General features: G+C 40.2%; 1 protein-coding gene across 1 annotated transcript in view; it reads left to right on the top strand.

Moving 5' to 3' along the window:
- Window positions 1-4186: 4186 nt before the first annotated feature.
- stmn2b (stathmin 2b) overlaps window positions 4187-24176 on the top strand; it is a 35931-nt gene continuing 15941 nt past the window's right edge. Inside the window, exon 1 of the mRNA XM_055634536.1 lies at window positions 4187-4486. Coding sequence (XP_055490511.1) covers window positions 4468-4486 — 19 coding nt within the window. The 5' untranslated portion in view covers window positions 4187-4467. The remainder of the gene's footprint in view (window positions 4487-24176) is intronic.

Raw genomic sequence — 24176 nt, forward strand, 5'->3', positions numbered from 1 at the left:
CCCTCTCCATAATTATATTGAAACTAATGGTATTGTGATCACTGGACCCGAAGTGCTCCCCAACGCATACCTCTGCCACCTATCCCGTCTCATTTCCTAACAGGAGGTCCAGCACTGCCCCTCCTCTAGTAGGTACCTCTATGTATTGCTGCAAAAAACTATCCTGCAATGGAATGAGGATGAATGTGGAAGAGCTGCACAATAATCTGATCGCTGCAAGAATCAACATGGGAGCCTTCAAAGATGACATTGTTCTCGTTCCTAGGATAATGCTCAATTTGATTGAAGGCAAAGACATTCCCCTTCAGCGGAGCCAATTCCAGATTCAGTCAAGTTTTGCTATGACGATCCATAAAGCGCATGGCCAAACCGTGGAGAAAGTGTTGATATACCCCGAGAAACCTGTATTTCAGCATGGACAACTATATGTGCTCTTAGCCGATAAAATGTTAATTTTTTCCTGAAGGATGGAACATCGACCAAGAATGTTGTCATTAAATGTGTGCTTGGTTGAATGATGACTTCTGAGATAAATTCTCAGATTTTCTTCAAATTAAAGTTTGATCACTCAATAATGTCTCTATATTAAAATTGCGTGTCTTTTTTCCCCCATCAACAGCAAAGAGACATCGAGACGCAGTGAGCAGCAGAACGTAACAAGAGATGCAACAAGAAAGAACTGAACTGAACAATTCTCATCTTTAACATTTAAATTGTTGTTGTATTTTAAGAGTTATTCTCGTTTTAAGCTTTAATAAATCCCTTTTCCACTTGCCGTGCCCGTCAACTGTACCTGTGCAGTAATACCTGCGTGTTCTACATCACAGTAACCATATGGTGCCAGCACAACAACCTGGCTCTCTATACTGGCAAAACCACAGAACTGATTGTGGACTTTGGAAGAGGCAGGTTGAGGATCCACAATCCTGTTTACATCAATGGGACGATGGTGGAGAGTCAAAAACTTCAATTTCATATTTCCAACGATCTTTCCTGGACCCAGCACACTGATGCAATCATAAAGAAAACACATCAGCGCCTCTACTTCCTGAGAAGATTACGGTGATTCAGTATGTCAAAGAGGATTCTCTTGAACTTCTACAGGTGCACAGTAGAGAGCATACTGACTGGTTGTATCGTGGCCTGGTTTGGCAACTTGAATATCCAGGAGTGGAATAGACTGCAAAAAGTTGAAAACACTTCCCAGGTCACCACCGGCTCTGACCTCCCCACCATCGAAGGGATCTATCATAATCACTGCCTCAAAAAGGCAGCCAACATCATGAAAGACCCATACCATCCTGGCCACACACTTATCGCACCACTGCCATCAGGAAGAAGGTACAGGCGCCTGAGAACTGTAATGTCCAGGTTCAGGAGCAGCTTCTTCCCGACCAGCAAAAGGCTATTAAACGCTACAACCTCATAAACATTGAACTACAATAGACTATTATTATTATTATTATTATTGCACTGTTATTGTTTGTTCTTTTTTTTCCTGAGTTTTTGTTATGATTATATATTCTGTTGTGCAGCAGCAGCAAGTAAGAATTTCATAGTTCTATCTGGGACATATGACAAAAAAACACCTTGACTCTTGACAATGGGAATCCAATGGGCGGGAATGGCTACACCACCAGAGAGCCACTAAGAATGGATGGAGGGGGTTGAGTGGGATGGGGTGAGTGCGTGGGGGGGGGGGGGGGTGGGAGGGGAGGGCAAGCGGGTGGGGAGGGGGGGGTGGTGAGGGGAGGGGAGGGGGGGGATCAGGGGCATCACAACAGGAACCTGTCAGCTGTGCCTGCGCAGTTGGGGACTATGGGTGAGTGGTGGAATATTGCATTGGGGGACCAGGCCTCCCGTGTGACAATGGGACCCAACGGGTCCCACTTAGTCTAGTGCTTTATATCAGAGATTTAATACCAGGACACTTCACAATCAAGTTAGTTGTTCTCCAGTTGCTTGTCCATTTAGGATGAAAACTCTAGTGAAATCTGTATCTAACATTTTACAATAAACTGTACATTCAAACATAAATGGTGCTCTTTCATTTCTTGGTGTTTGACATTTTGCTTAAAATTTAAAACAATGCTTACATTTCCTGCCAAGTCAAAAGCTAATTCCACGTAATGTTATCTTCCCACCAAGTAGATAATAAATTTGGCAAGTAAATGCACCAAGATATAATTACTTTAGTGGTGGCAATTCATAGCTTTAACCTATTTAAATAAATCACAAATATCTGATCAACTAATCATATGAATTACATTAACAACCATGTGAAATTTGCTCCATTTGACAATTTAAGCATCATTTCAAATTTTAATTTGTTTATGTATGCCATGAGGAAATCACTATTCAAAAAGAATGTTAAATAAATATTGGCAATTTCAAAGTTTATGGATTCAATATGATGCAGATTATTTTATGCTGTGCAATGCTTCCAATAGCTCAGGGAGCTAAAATACCAGCATCCCATGATTTAATACCATTGTGTGCACTTAATGTATTATTCCAATATAGGGTTTTTTTTTTGCTGTTGTATGATGCACTTTTACAGATTAGTTCAGCTTTTCATTTACCATTGCTCCAATTTTCATGGTCATGACTAAGCCGTAAGCCTACATTTTGCTGTGGCAGGCAGGAAATAATTTCTTCAACCAGAACTCTTATACAGGATCATAAATCCTATTGCCCAGATTCACAGGCACATCAGGGACACGTACAACACTTACCACTCCCAGCTCTATAGAATCAAGACTGCAATCCCACTACTCCACCCACAAACTGCAGCAATGCAGCTAAAACCCCAGTTTTAAATCTGCCATTTTACACTGTATATACTAGAGTTATGGGTAATTCCTTAGATTCACACCGTAGGTTTTTTGTGTGAAACACTAATAGGTATGTTATTTATTAATAAATAGTGGTCACTTAATATTTAATACCAACATACCAACCCATAAAAACATATTTTAGTACATCAGTAAGCTGGAATAAACTAACACTTTCACCTTTAGTGCAGATAGCATTGAAACATCAAATGTTGCAAAGATCAAGTACCATTTTTTCCCATTTAAATTAAGGGAGGTAAATAAAGAAATAAATGCACCCCAACATTAAAATCCATTGGGATAGCGTTTACATTTCAGAAAACACTGTTGGAATTTCTACAAACCCAGTTCGGTTTCATGCAGACTGGACTGGATGACATTAACTGTTTTTACCCTGTGTCAGCTGCAATGGAGACTCTGTGGACACGGAATAATCATGTCCACTGTGGAAATAAAAGCAGCGTTTGCGGCGACAGCAGAACAAACAGCTGATGACGATAATAGCAGTAGCGGTGATGGTGAGAGTGGCTATCCAGAGAACGCACTGTGAAACTCGTGGTTAAATATATACTTTATGTGCACTGCTTATAATTCGGTTCAGTTTTGATCAAATGGAAGAAGATGATTGCTTTAAAGCAATTAGCCTGTAAAAAAAAAAATCAAAGGAAACTCGATCTAGCGTTTTCGCCCTCTTGGCTCCATTAATTTAGGAAAGGTAGATTCTGTGAAACAAGCGAACTAACACTAAGAAAACTCTCTCCAGCCACAGATACCAATCATTATAGGACACCGGAGCTCAGAATCTGCCAGGAATTTCCATTTGCCACCTGCCAACACCCATGTGTCGTCCCTGCTCATTTCCCTGTGCCTCTAATCTGCTGACACCACAAATGATAAAAGTAAATTAGCTGAACGAACGCCTAGTTTAGAGCATTTGCCAACACCTTTCAATTAACCTACGAAAGCAGCAGGCCTTTCGTATACATAAGTAGCACGTAGCAAATGTCGCTCTGTTCACAATGCATTAATTGAAATCCAAAATGGTTCTTTTGAGTTGAATTTAATGCTGAATTTAATACTTGCGAGGGCGTGTCTGCAGCACCCTCCCTCCCCATCCCCATCCCCCTGGAGTGCTAGAATATTGCTGCAAAGATATTGAACGTGGTCGATTGTCCGCAACCGCGCTTCAGCACCGCGGACAGCACATAACAAATTACACTGGGCGAGGACGCGGTGCGAATTTGCAGATATTATGAAACCCGCTGCTTCCAAAATATTCATTATTGATGTCAAATATTGAGCATTTTGGTACGGGATGTGCCATTAGCAAAATAGGGGTGAGCCAATATCGATTTGGATTTCAAACTGTCTACTAGCACTTTGTACTTTAGCTTCATTGGTGGATCAATATTTAATGCCTGGAGATCCAGAGAATGCACCAGTCATTTCAAGGGAGCTCTTCAGCCAATCTGCTTCGCTTGGCAGGTGATTATTATTCATAGAAGTCTGCCTGTATTCTTTCCCTTCCTGAGATCCACACTGCTGACTCAGTGCCTTATTCAGTCGTCTCTCTCTACGCCGCTGCTGCCGGACCTTTTTCTCTTACAGCCTCTGAGTATTTGCATCCTCCACCATGTCTAAAACAGCAATCGGTAAGAATTCCTTACTTTTGTACTGACTGCACCGTGATTTTACTCACCAGAAAATGTAGTGAATTCAAAGATAATGATTTGCCTTTTGTTTTCCATATGGGTGTGCGATTGTGTGTTATACATAATATATTTTTCATAATGCTGGGCTTTTTCTTTAAAGGTATATAATTTATTAGATCGATTAATGATTAACTGTAACGTGTAAAAACAGGTTTTTCCTCTAAAATTTGCGGTCCAACGTTGGAAATCATTCAAAATTACCCAGCCTAGAAATGGAAGTAGCACTTTGAAAATTATTGAAATTAGTTCTATTATTTGCAACCAGTAATAGTTCGTGTAGGCGTGAATGAAATAATCTTTGTCGCACAAAAAATAATGCATTTAAAAAAAGCTCTATCGGATGATAGACAATGATTTTAACAAAATATAGTAACCTTGTACTGTCTTTCTTTTATGTAATTGCCTTCTTTCTTTAAAGAGCAGTGTAAGTCCTAAAATCTTTACAGAATAAAAGTGCATTTGCAGTGGTGTGCTTGTTACGTTTTCTTTGACTGGACACTACACAATGCAGACAGACCCCACCCATGTAGCGTTTCTTTCAGCATGCACGCACACTCAGAAATTCATCAGCTTTTGTGGTACCTGGCGAAAATTGCTGGCAAAACCAAAAAAATATATGATTTTGTAATAGATATTTACCGAATAAGATAGGAAATTTTACTAACCACGAGAACTGCCTTTCAATAATAAGGTTAACCGTAAACGAACGTGTCCGCAGAATTGCAGCAGCCCAGCATTTAATGAATGGGACTCGATTAAGACAATGATCAAACAAATAATTGCATTGCCAAAACCTCTTATTTATAATGAGCCAATTCCTGGAAGAAAGCTTAAGATGAGATACTATGTTAGGAATCAATCAGCTGCTAATTATAATTCTATGTCCCCATTATTTAAGACAACCAACCACCTGGGATTTTCAATGATAGGGGCACATATTTGCTATTAGTCCCCTCTTTGGACGCAGATATCGCCATCAATGCATGTTCAGTCAACTTGGACCAAAGAATAGAAGAAATATGTGTGTAAATGAAGTAGACAGCGAGCGGCGCAGAAAAAGGTGGGAAGGGCGGGGTGCTCATTTAAAACAGAGCTGTATCCACATGTACACTGAGACTAAACTCTGGGAGAGCAGCCAGCCCTGCAGTGCTTACAGCAGCGATCCCTCCCCACTGCACCAATCTGGTAATCAGTATTGATAATTTGTAGTTGGTGAGAGGCTGATCGCCGCAGACAGACCTATTAAGAATTATGTTACCATGGAAAGCTCTTCGATTGATGAAAGTGGGCAAACGGCAGATTCAGTTAAGGATGGATATGCTGGGATTAGTAGTTCAAAAGGGCCACTGATGGGAATCAAAGTTCAAGTCAGCAGATACCACAGACAGGCTCTGTAATTGAATGGCCAAAGCATGCTCCAGTTGGTGTCTAGGAAGGGAAAATGGGACATAATTATAGAACCACTTTGTATATTATTTACAACATTAATATTGCGTATTAATTATATCATTACTACAAACACATTTTCACTGGAACTAAACCTTCCTCCCACATCCCTGGTTGCAATATCCTTGTCTCAGTTGGCGTTCAATCTCTTTAATTGTTTTGCAACAAATATTTTACTGACTCGTTTATTAATTATGCTTTTATTTGCATTCTGAGAAACTATAGAAATCAGTTGATTCTATTCTTCATATTGTATTGACATATTTTGTAACATGCCATACTGCAGATTATTCTCACAATAAATGTACGACTCCAGAACGTATAATGTTATACCCCCATCAGGTTCATAAATTCATCTCTTGAACAAATTAATTCTTGAAGTGGAACAGAAATGTATGTCTCGTATAACTGCATTCTGAGTGCAATTGTTGCACAAAAGCACAAATGGATGATTTACTGCCATGACGTCCCAATCCCCTGCATGTCATCAATTATCCGGAGACCAAAGTGGTCTGGGTCATTGACTCTTCAAGAACCACTACCCCTGTTATTCCATGACCAACCACCAGGTAGTGCAATTCAAAGATATTCAAATTACCCCGGCACACCCTAGTGTTCATTCTTTTGTATTGGCTGGGGGGACTACGACATTTCTCCTGCTCTTTGAGAAAAATAATTCCAAATAGTATACAGGATTTGTTACTGAAATGCATTTTATTCCCGGTTGGGCATCAGTCATTGGACTGAGTGGAATCAAAATGTTTTAGGAAAAAGAAATTCTCATTGATAAAGGTGTTATGAGAGCATAAAGAATAGCTCATCTCCCATATTTCTTTCGCCAGTTCCACTGCTTAAGATAACATGACATTTGGAAACAATGTTAAGATAATTAATTTTAAAAGTCACATGTTATCAACTATCAATACTGAGGATGAATCTGATTCTATCTTTATGGCCTTCAATTCAAATACAAAATTGGATGATTTATTATGATTCAGTAAATAAAAGAGAAATTGCCTGGGCTACAGCTCAAAGTATTATCCAACCAATGCCTTTCAGTACTGCAATGTTAACATACAGTAGGATATGACTGAATGCACTTTTGTAATGGGATTTCAGTATATTATCTATATCTGTAATATGCACATTAGCTGCCTTTAATCTTAAGATTTCAGGAACATATAGCTTCTACAGTTGTCCTATCATGTTAGTATGTTTCAAAATGTGGGTGTCTATATGTACATGTGTGCATAAACTGCTAATTGTGTTCATGCCAACATACCTCTCCATTGAGATCAACTCTTAATTGCCTTTTGACCTGCAAGGCAAAGAATTGCTTAAAAATGCCATCAGTGATCAAAGAAAAAGCCTTGTCACTGTATTCCAGGACGGATGAAGCATTGTACTGAACAGATAGTGATGTCCTTTGCTAATGGTTCAGAGAATTGATTAAGACGTGCATGCTCTGCTTTTATGCACCAGACCTTCGCAGGCAATTGTTTGTGACTAATCCTATAATTGCTTGTGGCCTTGCCTCTGTTGTTATTCTTTACCACAAAACTCCAGTGCTACAGCAGCTATGAAAGTGATATTTAGAATTGTCCTCCAGTGATGCATATTTAAGATGAAATGCAGAGTGATATTTGGTATCACGCAACATTAGATATTGAAGAATATTCTATTCCAAGTGAAATTCAATGTTCTTTCAGATAATAATTCTATCACTAATTTTACTAAAAAAACAAATAATGTGGAGAAAAAATTGGGAGAGACAGGAAAACAATGATAAAATGTTTCATTCAAATAAAAATAGTCATTATATTTATTTTAAAAATAATGATATTGGAGAGGTTGGAAATACTCAACGTCAGGTAGTATCTGTGGACGGCAAAACAATTCTGCTTAATGAACTTTCAAGGGGTTTGGACCCTGTATTTCATCAAAATGTTTCGAGGCTCACCATAGTTGCCCTCAAACAGGAACATTGTGGTAATAAGGTAGGTAGAGTGCCTGAAGCAGTAGGTGGATTTTAAGGTGTTATGAGAGCATAAAGAATAGCTGTCAGAGATTTGAAAATAAGGACAAGGGGAAAGAAAAGAGACCTGGGTCACTTGTCCAAAATATTGAGTACAGCAGCGACAGCGAGTTGATTTCTCTATTCCAAATTTAGTTTAATTAGGTGCAGCATATTTCATTTTTAGAAATAATGTAGCAATAATCAATTTGATACCAACTTGGGTTATATTTGCATCATATTACCAAGAAGTTCAACTGCCCAATGTGCCATTTGGAATGATTATCCATTAAAGTGATTGCAGTTCAATGTACCCCTGTCAGCATGGTGGGTACGTGTATTGCACATAGTGCTACAATTTCATGGTGACCAGCAACATTTAACCTTGTCTGCAATGTAATGACACATCTGAGCATTAAAATTCAATCTCCTGCAGATTGTTTCCATCAAGTTTGGAAATAAATGATCAGAACATTTGTTTTTTTATTTTGCTTTTTGTAAATTTTGTTTATAAAGAGGGCAATCACTGACCAAAAGTCGAGGATCATGCATAGGCAACAGCAGTTTTTGCCCTCCAGTTGACATGGGAAGACAGTGACACAAGACATTTGGATGTGTTGAAACCTTTACAGGCTGTGTCTGGTCAGAATTGGCAACATTGTTAAGATCACCGATTGGAAAATATATGTATGTGCAATAGGACAGATGTGGTCCTGATTGACTTCCCTTCACTCCTTCACACTGTCTAACCTTGCATGGTCGCTTAAGATGCTAACAGATCTACGACATGAAATCTGGATCCTGGCATCACGAAGAAATATAACTTGAATTTGCTATATTCAGATGGCTAGGATAGCATTGCAGATAAGATTAGGAAGAGAATAATTAAGATTTTTTTTTGTTTTAAATTATAGATTTTGCTATACCCTCACTTTTTTTTAATTTGCCTGCTCACAATGAAACAAATCAATGTGAGTAAGATTGTGGAGCACTATGATACCACCCAGTGTTGATACATCATGGTGCAGAGCCTCAGCTTTCCAGGACTTGGTTTTACACCCGAGCTTTCCAATATTCAATCACAGTTCGTATGTGTTTCCAAGGAGTTGGATCAACTGGACTTTCCTGAGTCGGCAGATTCGGAGTGGTGCAGCGAGTGCTAAACGTAGCACTTCTCCCCTCACTCTCCACTTCAAATTAACATTGGAAAACACACAACTTGGAAGATTACTTCATCGACAAGATTTTCTAAAGTCAGTTCAAAATCTGTCCTTGATGTTTAAAGCTATGGTTCTAAATACTCAACATTTCAAACTTCAAAATAGGGAAATGCAAGGAGCAGTATAAATTTCACTGAATGCTGTTAATATCAACAGTTTCTATATGTAGGTTGTATTGTGGAATTCATTGTGAAGTAATAGTTACTTAATGTAGTATTTTCCTACAATGAAGAGAGTATGAAATTATGCAGTGAGTCTTTGGCTCGTAGCTGCATCCCAATTTGTTCTCAAAGTCCAGTGGTTTAATGAGGGTGGGGATGAAGGAAACTATAAATGGCAACGGTTTTTGAATAACCCATCAATGAATGTGTTCCAAATAATATGTGCTGCAAAGGAGAAGCATACCGGTAATTATCATGCAGGTTCTGTCGGTTGTCCAACCCAGGGATGTCATCCAGCTGCCATTGTCCACCTTCAAACTGGGCAAGCAATCATTCTCCACCCATCAGTTGGTGAGCCTCCCCACCGTGGCGTGTCAGCATTCTCCATTGTACTCCTGCTATCTCCTTCCATTATGGTACTACCATCTTTCTCTAGCCCAGGGATGCCATCATTCTCCATCGTAAAGATGCCAACTCTTTCCATCATAGGTTGCCATCATTCTCCTCTCTGAGGATGCCATCTTGAAGGGGGCCCAAACATTTCCATCCTCAACATGCTCTCCCCCTCCATCTTGTGATTCTGTCCCTCTCATATCATCATAAGATCATACAGTACCCTCCATAATGTTTGGGACAAAGATCCATCATTTGTATATTTGCCTCTGTACTCCACAATTTGAGATTTGCAATAGAAAAAAATCACGTGGTTAAAGTGCACATTATCAGATTTTATTAAAGGGTATTTTTATACATTTTGGTTTCACCATGTAGAAATTACAACTGTGTTTATACATAGTCCCCCCCATTTCAGAGCACCATAACGTATGGGACACATGGCTTCACAGGTGTTTGTAATTGCTCAGGTGCGTTTAATTGCCTCCTTAATGCAAGTATAAGAGAGCTCTCGGCTTAGTCTTTCCTCCAGTCTTTCCATCACCTTTGGAAACTTTTATTGCTGTTAATCAACATGACCAAAGTTGTGCCAATGGAAATCAAATAAGCCATTATGAGACTGTGAAACGAGAATACAATTGTTAGAGACATCAGCCAGACCTTAGGCTTACCAAAATCAACTGTTTGGAACATCATTAAGAAGAAAGAGAGCACTGGTGAGCTTACTAATCGCAAAGGGACTGGCAGGCCAAGGAAGTCCTCCACAGCTGTTGACAGAAGAATTTTCTCTATAAGATAGAAAAATCCCCAAACACCTGTCCGACAGATCAGATACACTCTTCAGGAGTCAGGTGTGGAATTGTCATTGACTACTGTTTGCAGAAGACTTCATGAACAGAAATACAGAGGCTACACTGCAAGATGCAAACCACTGGTTATCCGCAAAAATAGGATGGCCGTTTTACAGTTTGCCAAGAAGTATTTAAAAGAACAACCACAGTTCTGGAAAAAGATCTTGTGGACAGATGAGACGAAGGTTCACATATCAGTGATGGCAAGAGCAAAGTATGGAGGAGAGAAGGAACTGCCCAAGATCCAAAGCATACCACCTCATCTGTGAAACACGGTGGTGGGGGTGTAATGACCTGGGCATGTATGGCTGCTGCAGATACTGGCTCACTTATCTTCATTGATGATACAACTGCTGATGATAGTAGCATAATGAATTCTGAAGTGTATATACACATCCTATCTGCTCAAGTTCAAACAAATCCGTCAAAACTCATTGGCTGGTGGTTCATTCTACAGCATGATAATTGAAACATAGAAATTAGGTGCAGGAGTAGGCCATTCGGACCTTCGAGCCTGCACCGCCATTCAATATGATCATGGCTGATCATCCAACTTAGTATCCCATACCTGCCTTCTCGCCATACCCTCTGATCCCCTTGGCCACAAGGGCCACATCTAACTCCCTCTTAAATATAGCCAATGAACTGGCCCAATGATCCCAAACATACTGCTGAAGCAACAAAGGAGTTTTTCAAAGCTAAAAAATGGTCAATTCTTGAGTGGCCAAGTTAATCACCCGATCTGAACCCAATTAAGCTCGTCTTTTATATGCTGAATAGAAAACTGACAGGAAAACTGACCAGAGAAGACACCCAGCAACTGGTGATGTCCATGAATCGCAGACTTCAAGCAGTCATTGCATGCAAAGGATATGCAACAAAATACTAAACTAGACTACTTTAATTTACGACATTGCTGTGTCCCAAGCATTCTGGTGCCCTGAAATGGGGGCACTATGTATAAACACTGCTGTAATTTTTACATGGAGAAACAAATGTATAAAAATGGCTTTGTTAAATTCAGACAATGTGCACTTTAACCATATGTGATTTTTTTATTTTCTATTACAAATATCAATTTATGGAGTACAGATTCAAATAAATAAACGATGGCTTTGTCCCAAATGTTATGGAGGGCACTGTAAGTTATTGAAATAGAATTAGGCCATTCGGCCCATCAAGTCTACTCTGCCATTCAATCATGGTGGATCTATCTCTCCCTCCTAACACCATTCTCCTGCCATCTTCCTATAAACTCTGATACCCCATAACCTCTCCATTCTAAGGATGCAATCACTTTCCCTTCAGATGTTGAGATGTCTCGTCATTCTCAGTGTTCCATCACTAACACACAAAGTATAAGGAAAGCATATTGAGAAATCAGCAGATAATCCCACTGAGGATCCATTGATTTAATACCAATGATAACCTACCTATAATAACATTTAAATTGAAATGCGTGAAAGATGGGAGGGGGAGGGGGGTGGTTTCACGGCTTTGTACATAAAATAAGTGGTTTATCATTATTTTTGTAAATGAATCATCACTGCTACTTAGGCAAGTGTGGCTACCATACTCAAAAATATTATCAATAGCAATTTTTTTTATCATGCTTGTTAAGAGAGTAATGTATGGTGGGACACAGGGCCTGTTTATTGAGTGCTGTCGCATCTTCAATATTTCACCATTACAGGCAGATTAGGAATTAGTTTGGCATTTTGTTTGAAGGGCAACATCTATGGCAATGCACTTTCCAATTGAAGTGTACTCTAGATTAGATTATCAGGACCTGGACTGAAGTATTGAACCTGTGACGTGGTGGATAGCAGGAACATAGATGTTGTTCCTCAATTACAGCTTGATGTTCAGCACCTTCATCTCTTCCAACTCATTATCAAATTTGGAGAGCTGACTCTCTGCTACTCCCCATGCAACTAGATCCTTGATTTTTTTCATTGGCAGATCTCAGTCGGTATGGATTGATGCCTCCTCCTCCCTGACCATCAGCACAGGGCACCTCAAGGCTATGAGCATCTGGTAGACACAGATTACTGGAGTAACTCAGCGGGTGAGGCAGCATCTATGGAGAGAAGGAATTGGCAATGTTTTGGGTCAAGAAGGGACTCAACCCTAAACTTTGGCAATTCTTTTTCTCCATAGATGCTGCATCACCCGCTGAGTTACTCCAGCATTTTGTGTCTACCTTTGATTTAACCAGCATCTGCAGCTCTTTCTTAAACAGGTGCTCAATCATCTGTTCTACTCGCTCTATAACCTTGACTGTGTAGCCAGACACCGTTCCAATGTCATCTTTAAATTTGCAGTGATATCACTTATGCTGTTGGAAGAATAACGGAACAACGATTCTGAGCACAGGAGGGAGATCAAGAACCTGGTTGAGTGGTGCCAGAATAACGATCTTGTTTTCAATGTTCACAAGGCAAGCAGCTGATTGTTGAATTCATGAAGGGAAAGCTGAGAAACCATGCGCTTGTCTTCATTGGTGGGTGCCGTGGAGAGAGTCAACAGCTTCAAGTTCCTGGGCATAAATATCTCTGATGATAAGTCCTAGGCCCAACGCATCAATGCCTCTACTCCCTCAGAAGTTGGAAAAGATTCAACGTGATGCCAAATATTCTATGAAACGTCTACAAGTGTAAGGTAGTACTGGTTGCATCACAGCCTGATTTAGAAATTCGAACACTCAAGAACAGAGGAGGCTGCAGAAAGCAGTGAGCATTACCTGGTCTATGATCAATACTGACCTCTCCACTATTGATGAAATTGAAGGAAGAGCTACCTCAAGGCAGCTAATATCATCAGACCCATACCACCCTGGCCACACTTTCATCTGGCTGCTACCTTTGGGAGGAAGATACACGAGCCTGAGAACCATCATCTCCAGGTTCAAGAAGAGCTTCTTCCAATCAACCATCAGGTTCTTAACCAAACCTGCACAATGCTAACCACAACCCTACCGGAACCACACAACCTTATTAGATTAGATTCCTTTATTTGTCATTCAGACATAGACATAGACTGTGGTTGCTTTTTATACGTTGATTTTTTTGCACGACGATGGTCTCGATTACTTGGAACACTGATCATGTATTGTACATTTATAGTTGGTATTACATCTAACTTGCCAGTAAAACTGCAGCTAGTAAGAATATCATCGTTCCAGTTCATATTTGATGCAAATGACCAATGGACATTTTTGACAGTAACTTTTAAAACACATAAAATGTTCCGCCTATTTAATAAACTGCAGTGTTTGACAAAAAGCAACATGAAAAGGGTAAGATGGTATTGTTTGAATAATTAATAATCGCCCTTTCTGGAAAAATAGCTTGTTTTATTTATTATTTAGGCAGAGCATTTTATGTCTTTTAAAATTACTATTTGATAAATGTTCATTAGTCATTTGCATCAAATATCAACTGGAACAATTAAATTCTTACTAGCTGCAGTTTTATTTAGTTTAGAGATACAATGTGGAAACAGATCCTTCGGGCCCACCGATTCCGTGACGACCAGCGATCACCCGTGCACTAGTGTTATCTTACACTCTAGGGACAATTTACAGAAGCCAATTAACCTACAAATGTGCACTTCTTTGGAATGTGGGAGGAAACCGGAAAACCTGGAGAAAACCCATGCAATCACAGGGAGAACGTACAATCTCCATACGGACAGCACACGCAGCCAGGATTGTGCTGTAAGGCAGCAACTCTATGGCTGAGTCATGGTGCCACCTTACTGTATGCAGTTATCTTATACAGCATCTATTTCCTGAGAAGATAGAACCAATCTTTCACTATTCAATGGCATTTTAATTTCCACTAAAATCTGATTTAATGCGAGTTCATTAGGAGAGAAAAACACTGTTGCATTCAATCTAATAATCTTGATAGAACTGGCAGACAGGATGGAGATTAATTCAATCATCTCTAAAATTGACACAGAGCCCATAGTGTGGCAGTATCACATGCCCACTGATTGAAAAGCAGCCTGCATACCAACAATTTTACCACAGTCATGGAAAATATTTCTGCCTCCAGCCAAAACTGAACGTAATGGTCTGAAGAAGGGTCTCGATCCGAAATGTCACCTATTCCTTCGCTCCATAGATGCTGCCTCACCCGCTGAGTTTCTCCAGCATTTTTGTCTACCTTCGATTTTTCCAGCATCTGCAGTTCTTTCTTGCACATAATGAGGTATGAGACGGGATAATACCTTGCATGGCTACTACCAGGTAAAACTAGCCCATACTGCTTAATGCTAGCTTGATCATTTTTGATCAGGAGGTGTGTATGAGTGGAGAAGGTGCTGGCATTTTAGATGCTGCAATAGATGACTTAGCAGTAGTGATACAAAGTAGAAGTGGTCTGTATCCACAGGCATCTGAGCTCTTGAAGACACGCACTCACAAGCCAATGGGAATAGATGGCTGTGCAGGTCATTATTTGGGATCATTTTCAAGGACTGCAGATGCAGTGCAGTAAGATGTCCATTGACCTGACATAAATTGTCAAGGTCAGTTGAAGTATATTGACATGTTCTATTCCACCATCTGCAATGTTAGCCAATGGTCAATTCACCACACAGCACTACTCTTCTCCCAAGCATCTCTATTAGTCAGGACTCTTACATTATATATCTAATATTCCTGTAATCCATCACACTTGCATATACTTGCCACTGTTATAGAGTTTTACAGCATGGAAATAGGCTATTTGGTCCAACTTGCCCACACTGACCAACGTGCACCATCTACACTACTCCCCCCCTACCTGCGCTGTTGAGAACCTCAGACCCACATTTCAGAGTTGCCACTACTGCCAACTGTGCAGCAATGGCAGCCCAAAATGCATGCTAAACACTGCAACAGCTTCCGCCCTCTTACAGGAGAGCATGGAGCACAACAAGATGGCATACAGAGGTCCTAACTACCAGAAGTAGACAAAGCACGCAAAGAAGGACATGACCACTGCCAAGACTGGCGTATGGTGGCAAGGATGGAATCAGCAACAGTTATGGTGGTCGTATACCCAATCTTCCTTCATACATCCCACAGCTTCGGCATGCCATCATCCATAATCTTTGGAACTTGAGTTACTCCTGCAATTTTTGTCATTTTGTGTAAACTAACGTCTGCAATTCCTTGTCTCCACATCGAGACCTGTCTGCTGCGCTCTGCAAGACTTATGAGCTCACCCCTCTCACCAATGTACTGCCCAGCTCAAATATGAAAGCAGGCCTGTGCCATTGTGAATCTCTAGGATCAGTCACAGCACAAAAAGAACGGCTTAATATTGAAGCCACGTTCCCATTGAGTGTGTCAGTGTAAAAGGTCAAGAATTCTTGCAGGTAACAACTGATATAAAATAAATTGAAATTCATATTATGTTTTACTTAACCTTCAATAGATGGACATGAAAATCCCTTTGTCTTTATTTTAAAAAGTGTCAGGTTTCTGACATTATGCTATTACTGTATATTGCATTTGCAGAAGAAAGAATGTCTTATTTAATAATGACCTCAGCCGCACTATCCTTTGACAGAGGCTGAGGTGACTCATTGCTCTAATTTAATTTCATTTGAATTTTGGAGGAAATATTCTATATTGCACATAACCATCATCTTGCCATACTGACATTTTAATAATTGAGAAATGATTTTCTAAAATTGTAAGTTGAAAAATGCCCATCAACATGATGCAGTTTATATAATTTATTTTTGATATCAGCATACCACCATATAGGATGTAAATCTTCAGCGTCAAATGTCTTATATTGGCAAATCAAACGTTTCCTTGAAGCACTCGCACTAAATAATTCACCAAGATTATGCTCTGGTCTTATTCACTGTTAAATATCTTTCATTCTGAATGTCAAAAATCGAATATTACTTTTGCGAAACAATTTATAGATTTTAAATGGATAGAATTTTGCACAATATTTCAAAAATCTATTGTTTTATTTGAACAGAGAATAAATAACATTGCATGATCATATTACAAAAACATGAAGCTCTTCCTTCCATCATGCTCCTCTCATTCTTTAAAGAAATATATTGTGTTAAAAGCTTTGCCTAAGAACATAAACAACTAACCGGCTGGTTATGCTCATAAAATGGTGGCATGTTTTCAGCCTAATGAAGCTTTAGGTTAAACCAAAGCTTGGTCTTTGTGAATTCTTGTAGCATTGAGACTATGTATGAAACAAATAAATGTAATGGGTCTGTTCCACTTGGGCGTGATCCGCGCGGTGACGTAGGCAGTGACGGGCGGTCGCGCACGACGCCCCAGGATTTTGGGATTCACAAAATCTTCACGCGCAACCTGCATGACGCGCAAATGACACCCATGTGGGACAGGCCCTTTAGTGTCAAAAGCTCACTGCAGAAAGCTTAGAGCAGACAGCAAGAAATTACAGTTTATTTATCCTGAAAAGACCTTGACAACATTTGTATGCCACTTAGAAAATAAATTAAGTTGTGCTTTATCCAATTCATTAGTCATTTACTTTCTACTTCCAGGGAAATGATCTGAAATTACTTCAAAACATACAGTTTTCTGAAACATGACCCCTGCTAAACCACATACATCCATCCTGCCAAGTCCATATGGCTTCACATGTGCAAGAATTAATTGCATAGTGCCTTTAAAATGAGCTGACTTAACTGCCGAACATGGTTCTTTTTCTGTTCACTAATCTTTATTGGGAAATGGATCAAACACTTTCTGAAATAAAATTCAATAGATTGAGAACAAATTAATTAGTCCATTTTTCTGCCTATTAATTTTGATAACATTTCTTAGATCAAATATCTATGGAATATGTCATATGTGGCACGGCAGTTGAGTAACTAAGTTAATTGCTCATATTAAGCAGTAGACAAAGTGTAAGAACCCTCTATTTCATTGACTGTTAACATCTCTGTCATTTCCTTTTCTATTTGGTGGTTTCAGATTTTTATTACGAGGCAAATCACAAGAACAAATATTGACTCTTTTTCAATTTGCTCTCCAATTGCATGGCATCAGAAATGGTGATGGTGCTCTATTAAGTGAGCAAGCGCACATACATGGAACATTATCAAAATACAGCCAACATATTGAAGTACAGATTTAGATGCAATAAAAAATATGTTTTGCATTTCCTGACATGAAGTAGCACCAGTCACTGAGAGAGTTGGGGAGGGATATGTTAACAGCTGCTTGCATAGCATCTGTGGTTACAGATCTGTGAAATCCTGTGACAATCTTCCCTTTCAGCTTTCTCTTTCTCCTTCAACTGGATTGCAGCAAGGAATTCAATCATGATGCAAGACATTTTTAAATATCTAGAAGGATTTGAAACTGAATCAGAAACACATTGTGTGCAACACTAGAACAGATCCAAGAAAGAAAAACTAAGTCACAATTAAACTTGCTTCTTTAAATACATTTTTGTTAATGTTTTTTTCGATGGAATGCCTAGTTAGGTTAATGAAGATGTCATTACTTTGTGATTGTGAGTGTACAATTCAGTATACATCACAGCTGAGATCTGAGGATAAGTATAGATGGCAGATTAAGTAATTAACCCTATGGATAAAGAGATGATGGCTGGAGTTTTTTATTAACTACAACTATCATAACCTTGTTTCTGAACTCGTGTTGCTCAAGAGTGTTAATCCTACCTTCAAAGAACCTGCTCCCATACACACCCATCATCTGTAATATTCAATTATTTAACTGTAGTTGTAAATGTCACAAGTATAGTGAACAATAAAAATACAAGATTGATACCAGCAGATTACAGGGATTGAATTGAAACCATTACAACTGATCATCAATAATTTATTTTGGCTAATCATCCAACTGAAGACTTTGCATTTAACTCCTGTTACTAAATCTATCAGGGCATTCTTAAAAGAAAACATGTTTCCTGAAATTCAAGATATCCAATACCCATCTCATTACTATGAAGTTTGAATAATTGGATTTTTTTGAATAGTGATTTTTTTTTTTTACACATGATTTATTTTTGCATAAAAAGTTGTCAAATTTAAGTTGTTGTCTTTTACTCTTGGGAGTTCAAATTCAATATTTTTAAAAAAGAAAAGGGGGAATGGGAGTCAATTATGAGAAATACATCAAAGGAGAAGAAAAGCAAGATTGAGTGAAAAAGGAACGAAAAAGGGGAGCAAAATCTATGACCAAAGAAGCTGCTGCAATTTGTAACTCATTACTCGCCACAATTGCTGAAGATTCTGCACTCATCAATAAACGGCCTTTCTGGATTATCTGTTTTACCGGACCAGCAGAGGTCTCGGCTTCCGAGAGGAGTCGAACGGTACCAGAATGGTCCTATTAGACCACCCAGGGGCCAAGATACCAGCCCATAGTCCCGGCCTTGGAAGTTGGCTATGGGAACAGATATGCCGGCTGCGGCTGGGCCAGAGTTCCAAAGCCCTGGCTGCAGGGGGGGATGTTCGACCCATCGATCGCCATGGAAGTCCCCATGAGATTGAGATGGGCTGTCTTACCCAGCCTAGGCTCCACATTTTCGGGGTAACTGCCAGGGGGGAAAGCGGGATTGCAAGTGCACTCTAGTGATTTTGTCCACGTTAAAGGAGGTGCTGGACCACCAGTTGCCGAATAATCAGCGCTGGACCTGTATGTGCATTAAATCCATTGTTAATTTCTCAAGAATTTCCGGACCTTTATCAGACTATACACAGAAAAAGCAAGTTAATTTGTAGATTCTGTAAAACAAAGTGACCACTGTGTAACCTACCTCTTATGACTGTTAACAACACTGCATGTAGTCCTCCTTCAATAAAGGCTGAGCTGTAGCTAAAGCATTGAATCATTTCACATGGACCTCAAATAATTAGGATGCAGCAGGTAATATATTGTAATAATTATGAGGCGATTAATCATATAATACAATATTCTAAATGTACCAGCCTTTCAGTCTATTCAGAGTTTAAGTCTCTGAGGTCTCTTCACAGGCGATTAAAACAGCTATCAAAAACTGTTATGAGGATTTTCTGAAGTATAAAGTATAAGATGCCAATGCGATATTTAAGTAACAGCTAAATTTAATTGACGTGTGTTTTAGTGGTTTGGGACCAGACGTTACGAGAATGAAATGTATTTTTATTTCTCAGTAGACTGCAGATTTAAATCATATAGATTATACTGCTGGGAAAGCCAAGCTTTGATCGGTGAATCTTTCCCTCTCACAAAACAGCAGAAACAGAATACGTTTTAATATTTAATTTACACCTCAACGACATGGCAAGAGGTGGAAGCACCTGCTCATGAATGTCTTAGAAGAAATTCACTGAAAAGTGAAAAACACTTTCATGAATAAAATAATCGGAAATCTCTGGACAGCTTCTTTTGGGCTTGGTTACAAATAGCTAAAATGAAATTGCATTTCCAGATACCATGGGCTGTCTGCTACCCAGCCTAGGCTCCACATTTTATGGGGTGTATGAAAATGCCAGGGGGGAAAGCGGGATTTCATGTGCACTCTAGTGATTTTGTCCACGTTAAAGGAGGTGCTGGACCACCAGTTGCCGAATAATCAGCGTTGGACCTGTATGTGCATTAAATCCATTGTTAATTTCTCAAGAATTTCCGGACCTTTATCAGACTATACACAGAAAAAGCAAGTCAATTTGTAGATTCTGTAAAACAAAGTTCGACTCCTCCCACTTCCTCCAAATACAAGGCGTACCTATGGGCACACGCATGGGCCCCAGCTATGCCTGCCTATTTGTAGGTTACGTCGAACAATCCTTGTTCCATGTAGGCCCCCCTCAATAAAGGCTGACTGCTTTAGCTAAACCCGCACACAACTGACTGATCATTTCACATGGACCTGAAATACAATAATCTAGGACGCAGCAGGTAATATATTGTAATAATTCTAACCGGCATATTAATCATATAATGGCTATATTCTAAATGTACCAGCCTTTCAGTCTATTCCTAGTTTAAGTCTCTGAGGTCTCTTCACAGGCGATTAAAACAGCTATCAAAAATGTCCTTATTCAGGACGGGGGTTTTCTGAAGTATAAATATAAGATGCGCACCAGGGTCTCTTCCAACCCCGTACACTGCTCTCTTCCCCATCCCCGCACTCGCAACAAGGGCCGAGTCCCCCTAGTCCTCACCTTTCACCCCACCAGCCATCACATATTTAATCCTCCGTGTGTTTAGTGGTTTGGGACCAGACGTTACGAGAATGAAATGTACTTTTATTTCTCAGTAGACTGCAGATTTAAATCATATAGATTATACTGCTGGGAAAGCCAAGCTTTGATCGGTGAATCTTTCCCTCTCACAAAACAGCAGAAACAGAATACGTTTTAATATTTAATTTACACCTCAACGACATGGCAAGAGGTGGAAGCACCTGCTCATGAATGTCTTAGAAGAAATTCACTGAAAAGTGAAAAACACTTTAATGAATAAAATAATCAGAAATCTCTGGACAGCTTCTTTTGGGCTTGGTTACAAATAGCTAAAATGAAATTGCATTTCCAGATACCATAATTGCAAATATTTTCTGCTGAATCTACCTGGCATATTCCAAAATCATTAAAAAAATTATGGGTTATGTATGAAAATGCTTCACAAATGATTTTGTTGTTCTACTGATGTTGCATTGTTGAAATGCAAAGTTCAACTTCTCCAACATTAAAGCTGATCTGTGGTTTTAAAGTTCTGAAACGTGCTGACAAGCAAGCATTATCCAAATAGATTGCTTGAAGGTATCCCTTCCACTGGCTTTACATTTCACTCTTCTCTCCTCATCTGACAACCTTTTTTCTCCTTTGAATCCTCTCGCTTTTGTCACGTAAGGGCCTGTCCACTTGCATGCGATTGCGTGCGTTAGGCGCGTCCAAACGGAAGCGGAGTTCACGCGAAGTTCGCGCTAAGTACGCGTGTGACATCATTTGCGTCATGCTTACCAATCAGCTGGGCAGGAGGTGGGCTGACTGAATTTGGGCATCGCACTGCGTCGGGCGGTGATGTCGCCACGCCGGGCGGTGACATGATCGTGCAACGCCACGCACTAGGCGTGCGCCGTCAAGATGCTGCATACGCCGTCAAGACGCTGCGTACGTCGTCAAGACGCCGTCAAGACGCTGCGTATGACCGCAATGCCCCTGCGTGCCGACAGGCCGTTGACGCACAAAGATTTCGGCCACTGCAAGAATTTCAGAGCACCGCGGGATGTCGGGACCAGTTCCACACAACTCCGCGCTTCTAAGTGGGACCGACTCCATGCGGCCATATGGTGCCTGCACGCCTCAAGCGACCACGAGGTCGCGTAATTTGCGAGCCAAGGTCGCATAAGTGGGACAGGCCCTTTACTCCACCCATCTGCCAACAAAACTCTCCTCACCTGTATCCACTTATCACGTGCCAGGCTTTGTCCTACCCCCACCTCTTTCCCAGCTTTCTCCCTTCTACTACAATCAGTCCAAAGAAGAATCCCGACCCAAAATGTCACCTGTCCATTCCTTCCCCAGACGCTGTCTAACCCACTAAATTACTCCAACACCAGGTGCTTTGTGCATGTTGGGTATCATGCTTACTCAATGCATTTTGAGCTTCAATAACAACCGGTTATGCAGAGCTTAATACAAGTTTTTCTATTGAATGAAGTCTGGAACAATGTTGACTGCCAATAACTTTTCCACTGCAGCCAAATTGGATTTAAATACAAATTCTGTACATGAGCAAAACCAAGTTCTGTTCATTATCATGTGAACATTAGGATTTCAGTCCCCTCCAAATGTTCCTGCTCTTTTGCCCAGAGTTGGCATAGTTGTATTAACTGTAATATTGACTGTATTAACTACATCTTCAGAATGTGAATCAGCAGGTGAGAAGTGCCAGGTTTTGCTATTTGCTGAATGTGCACCTTTGGTTTCATTGGAACAAAATGTCCAGGACATGGTGAGCAAAACTCTTCCACATATTGAGTACTGGCAAGCAAAGATGATTTTCCTACCAAATAACATCCACATCATCATTAATTTTGTAGTAGCAGTTATGTAGGCTCGATCCTCAAAGTTATCAAATTACCTGATTTGTGATTTTTGCATTTTGCATCTCTCCATCAGACAGATGACACGAAAGCTTGAAAGCATGTAGCACAAAATTCGGGAACAGCTTCTTCCTGGTTGTTATCAGACTAATCAATAGTCCTTCCATAAGCTTGGGTTGAAACCCCAGTCTCTCAACCTTCCTCATCCAGCCCTTGATAGACACAAAGTGCTGGAGTATCTCTGTAGGTCAGGCACTATGTCTGGAGAAAAAAAAGATGGATGACATTTTGGGTTGGTAAACCAGCACCTGTGGTTCCTTTCTCCTCATTCAGCCCATTATTTTTATCTATACTTTCCCTGCAGCTGTAATGCTATAACTTTGTAACTCTGTGCTCTGTTATGTTTCTGTTTGCACTACCTGTTGGACTGGTGTATGGCTTGATAGTACTTATTTATGGAATCATTTGACAGGATAGCAGGCAAACAAAAATGTTTCTCAGCACATGTGTCAATAATAAAGCAAGACTAATACCAATAAAAGAGGGTTCTGCCTTCACCTGACCTCCTGAGATGTGGCAATCCGGGTCCGCAGTCCTCCTGCCACTCATTCAGAACCCATAGTTCCTCATGGAGAGGGAAATCGGATCTACAAACGGTTCATTATCAAGAATGTCACCAGCATCAGCATTTCAACTAAGTGCTCCTACCTCTCATTTCTGTAGTCAGATGGTCCCACCTGCTTCAGAAGGGTATGTATGCTACCACTGCCCAAGAAGTGCATGGTAACCTGCCTCCAAGACAGGTATAACAGTATATACGTACATTGAGTAACACGTACATTCACTGTAATGAGGTGCTTTGAGAGGTTGATTATGGAGTACATCAGCTCCTGCCTCAGATTCACCTCAAATAACCTATTGCCACAACAGATCAACAGCAAATGCTATCTCACTGGCTCTCTGCTCTGAACCATCTGGATAACAGGAGAACTTACATCAAGCTACTGTTCATCAACTACAGCTCAGTGTTTGAGATCATCATCCCCTCCAAACCCATCACCTAGCTCCAGGACTTACACCTCTGCACCTTCCCTTACATTTGGATACTTGATTAATCAATGCGGATAGGTAACGATATCTCCTCCTCACTGACCATCAACACAGGTGGCCCCAGGGCTGTGTGCTTCGACCCCCTGCTCTATTCACGTTACACCATGACTGGGTGATTAGGCACAGATTCAATGGCAACTACAAAATGTGCGGACAACACCACGTGGTGTGCGGATTGGTGGTGATGAGTCGGGGTGCAGGGGAGTGTTGTTGAATGGTGCCGTAACAACAACCTCTCGCTCAACATCAACTAAACCATGAAACTAATCATTGTCTTCAAAAAGAGAAAGACCACGTGCCAGTGTTCATTAGTGGGTCAAGTCAAGTCAAGTTTATTCATCACATACACATACGAGATGTGCAGTGAAATGAA

The sequence above is a fragment of the Leucoraja erinacea genome, chromosome 4 (assembly GCF_028641065.1).
Source record: "Leucoraja erinacea ecotype New England chromosome 4, Leri_hhj_1, whole genome shotgun sequence".
Lineage (NCBI taxonomy): Eukaryota > Metazoa > Chordata > Chondrichthyes > Rajiformes > Rajidae > Leucoraja > Leucoraja erinaceus.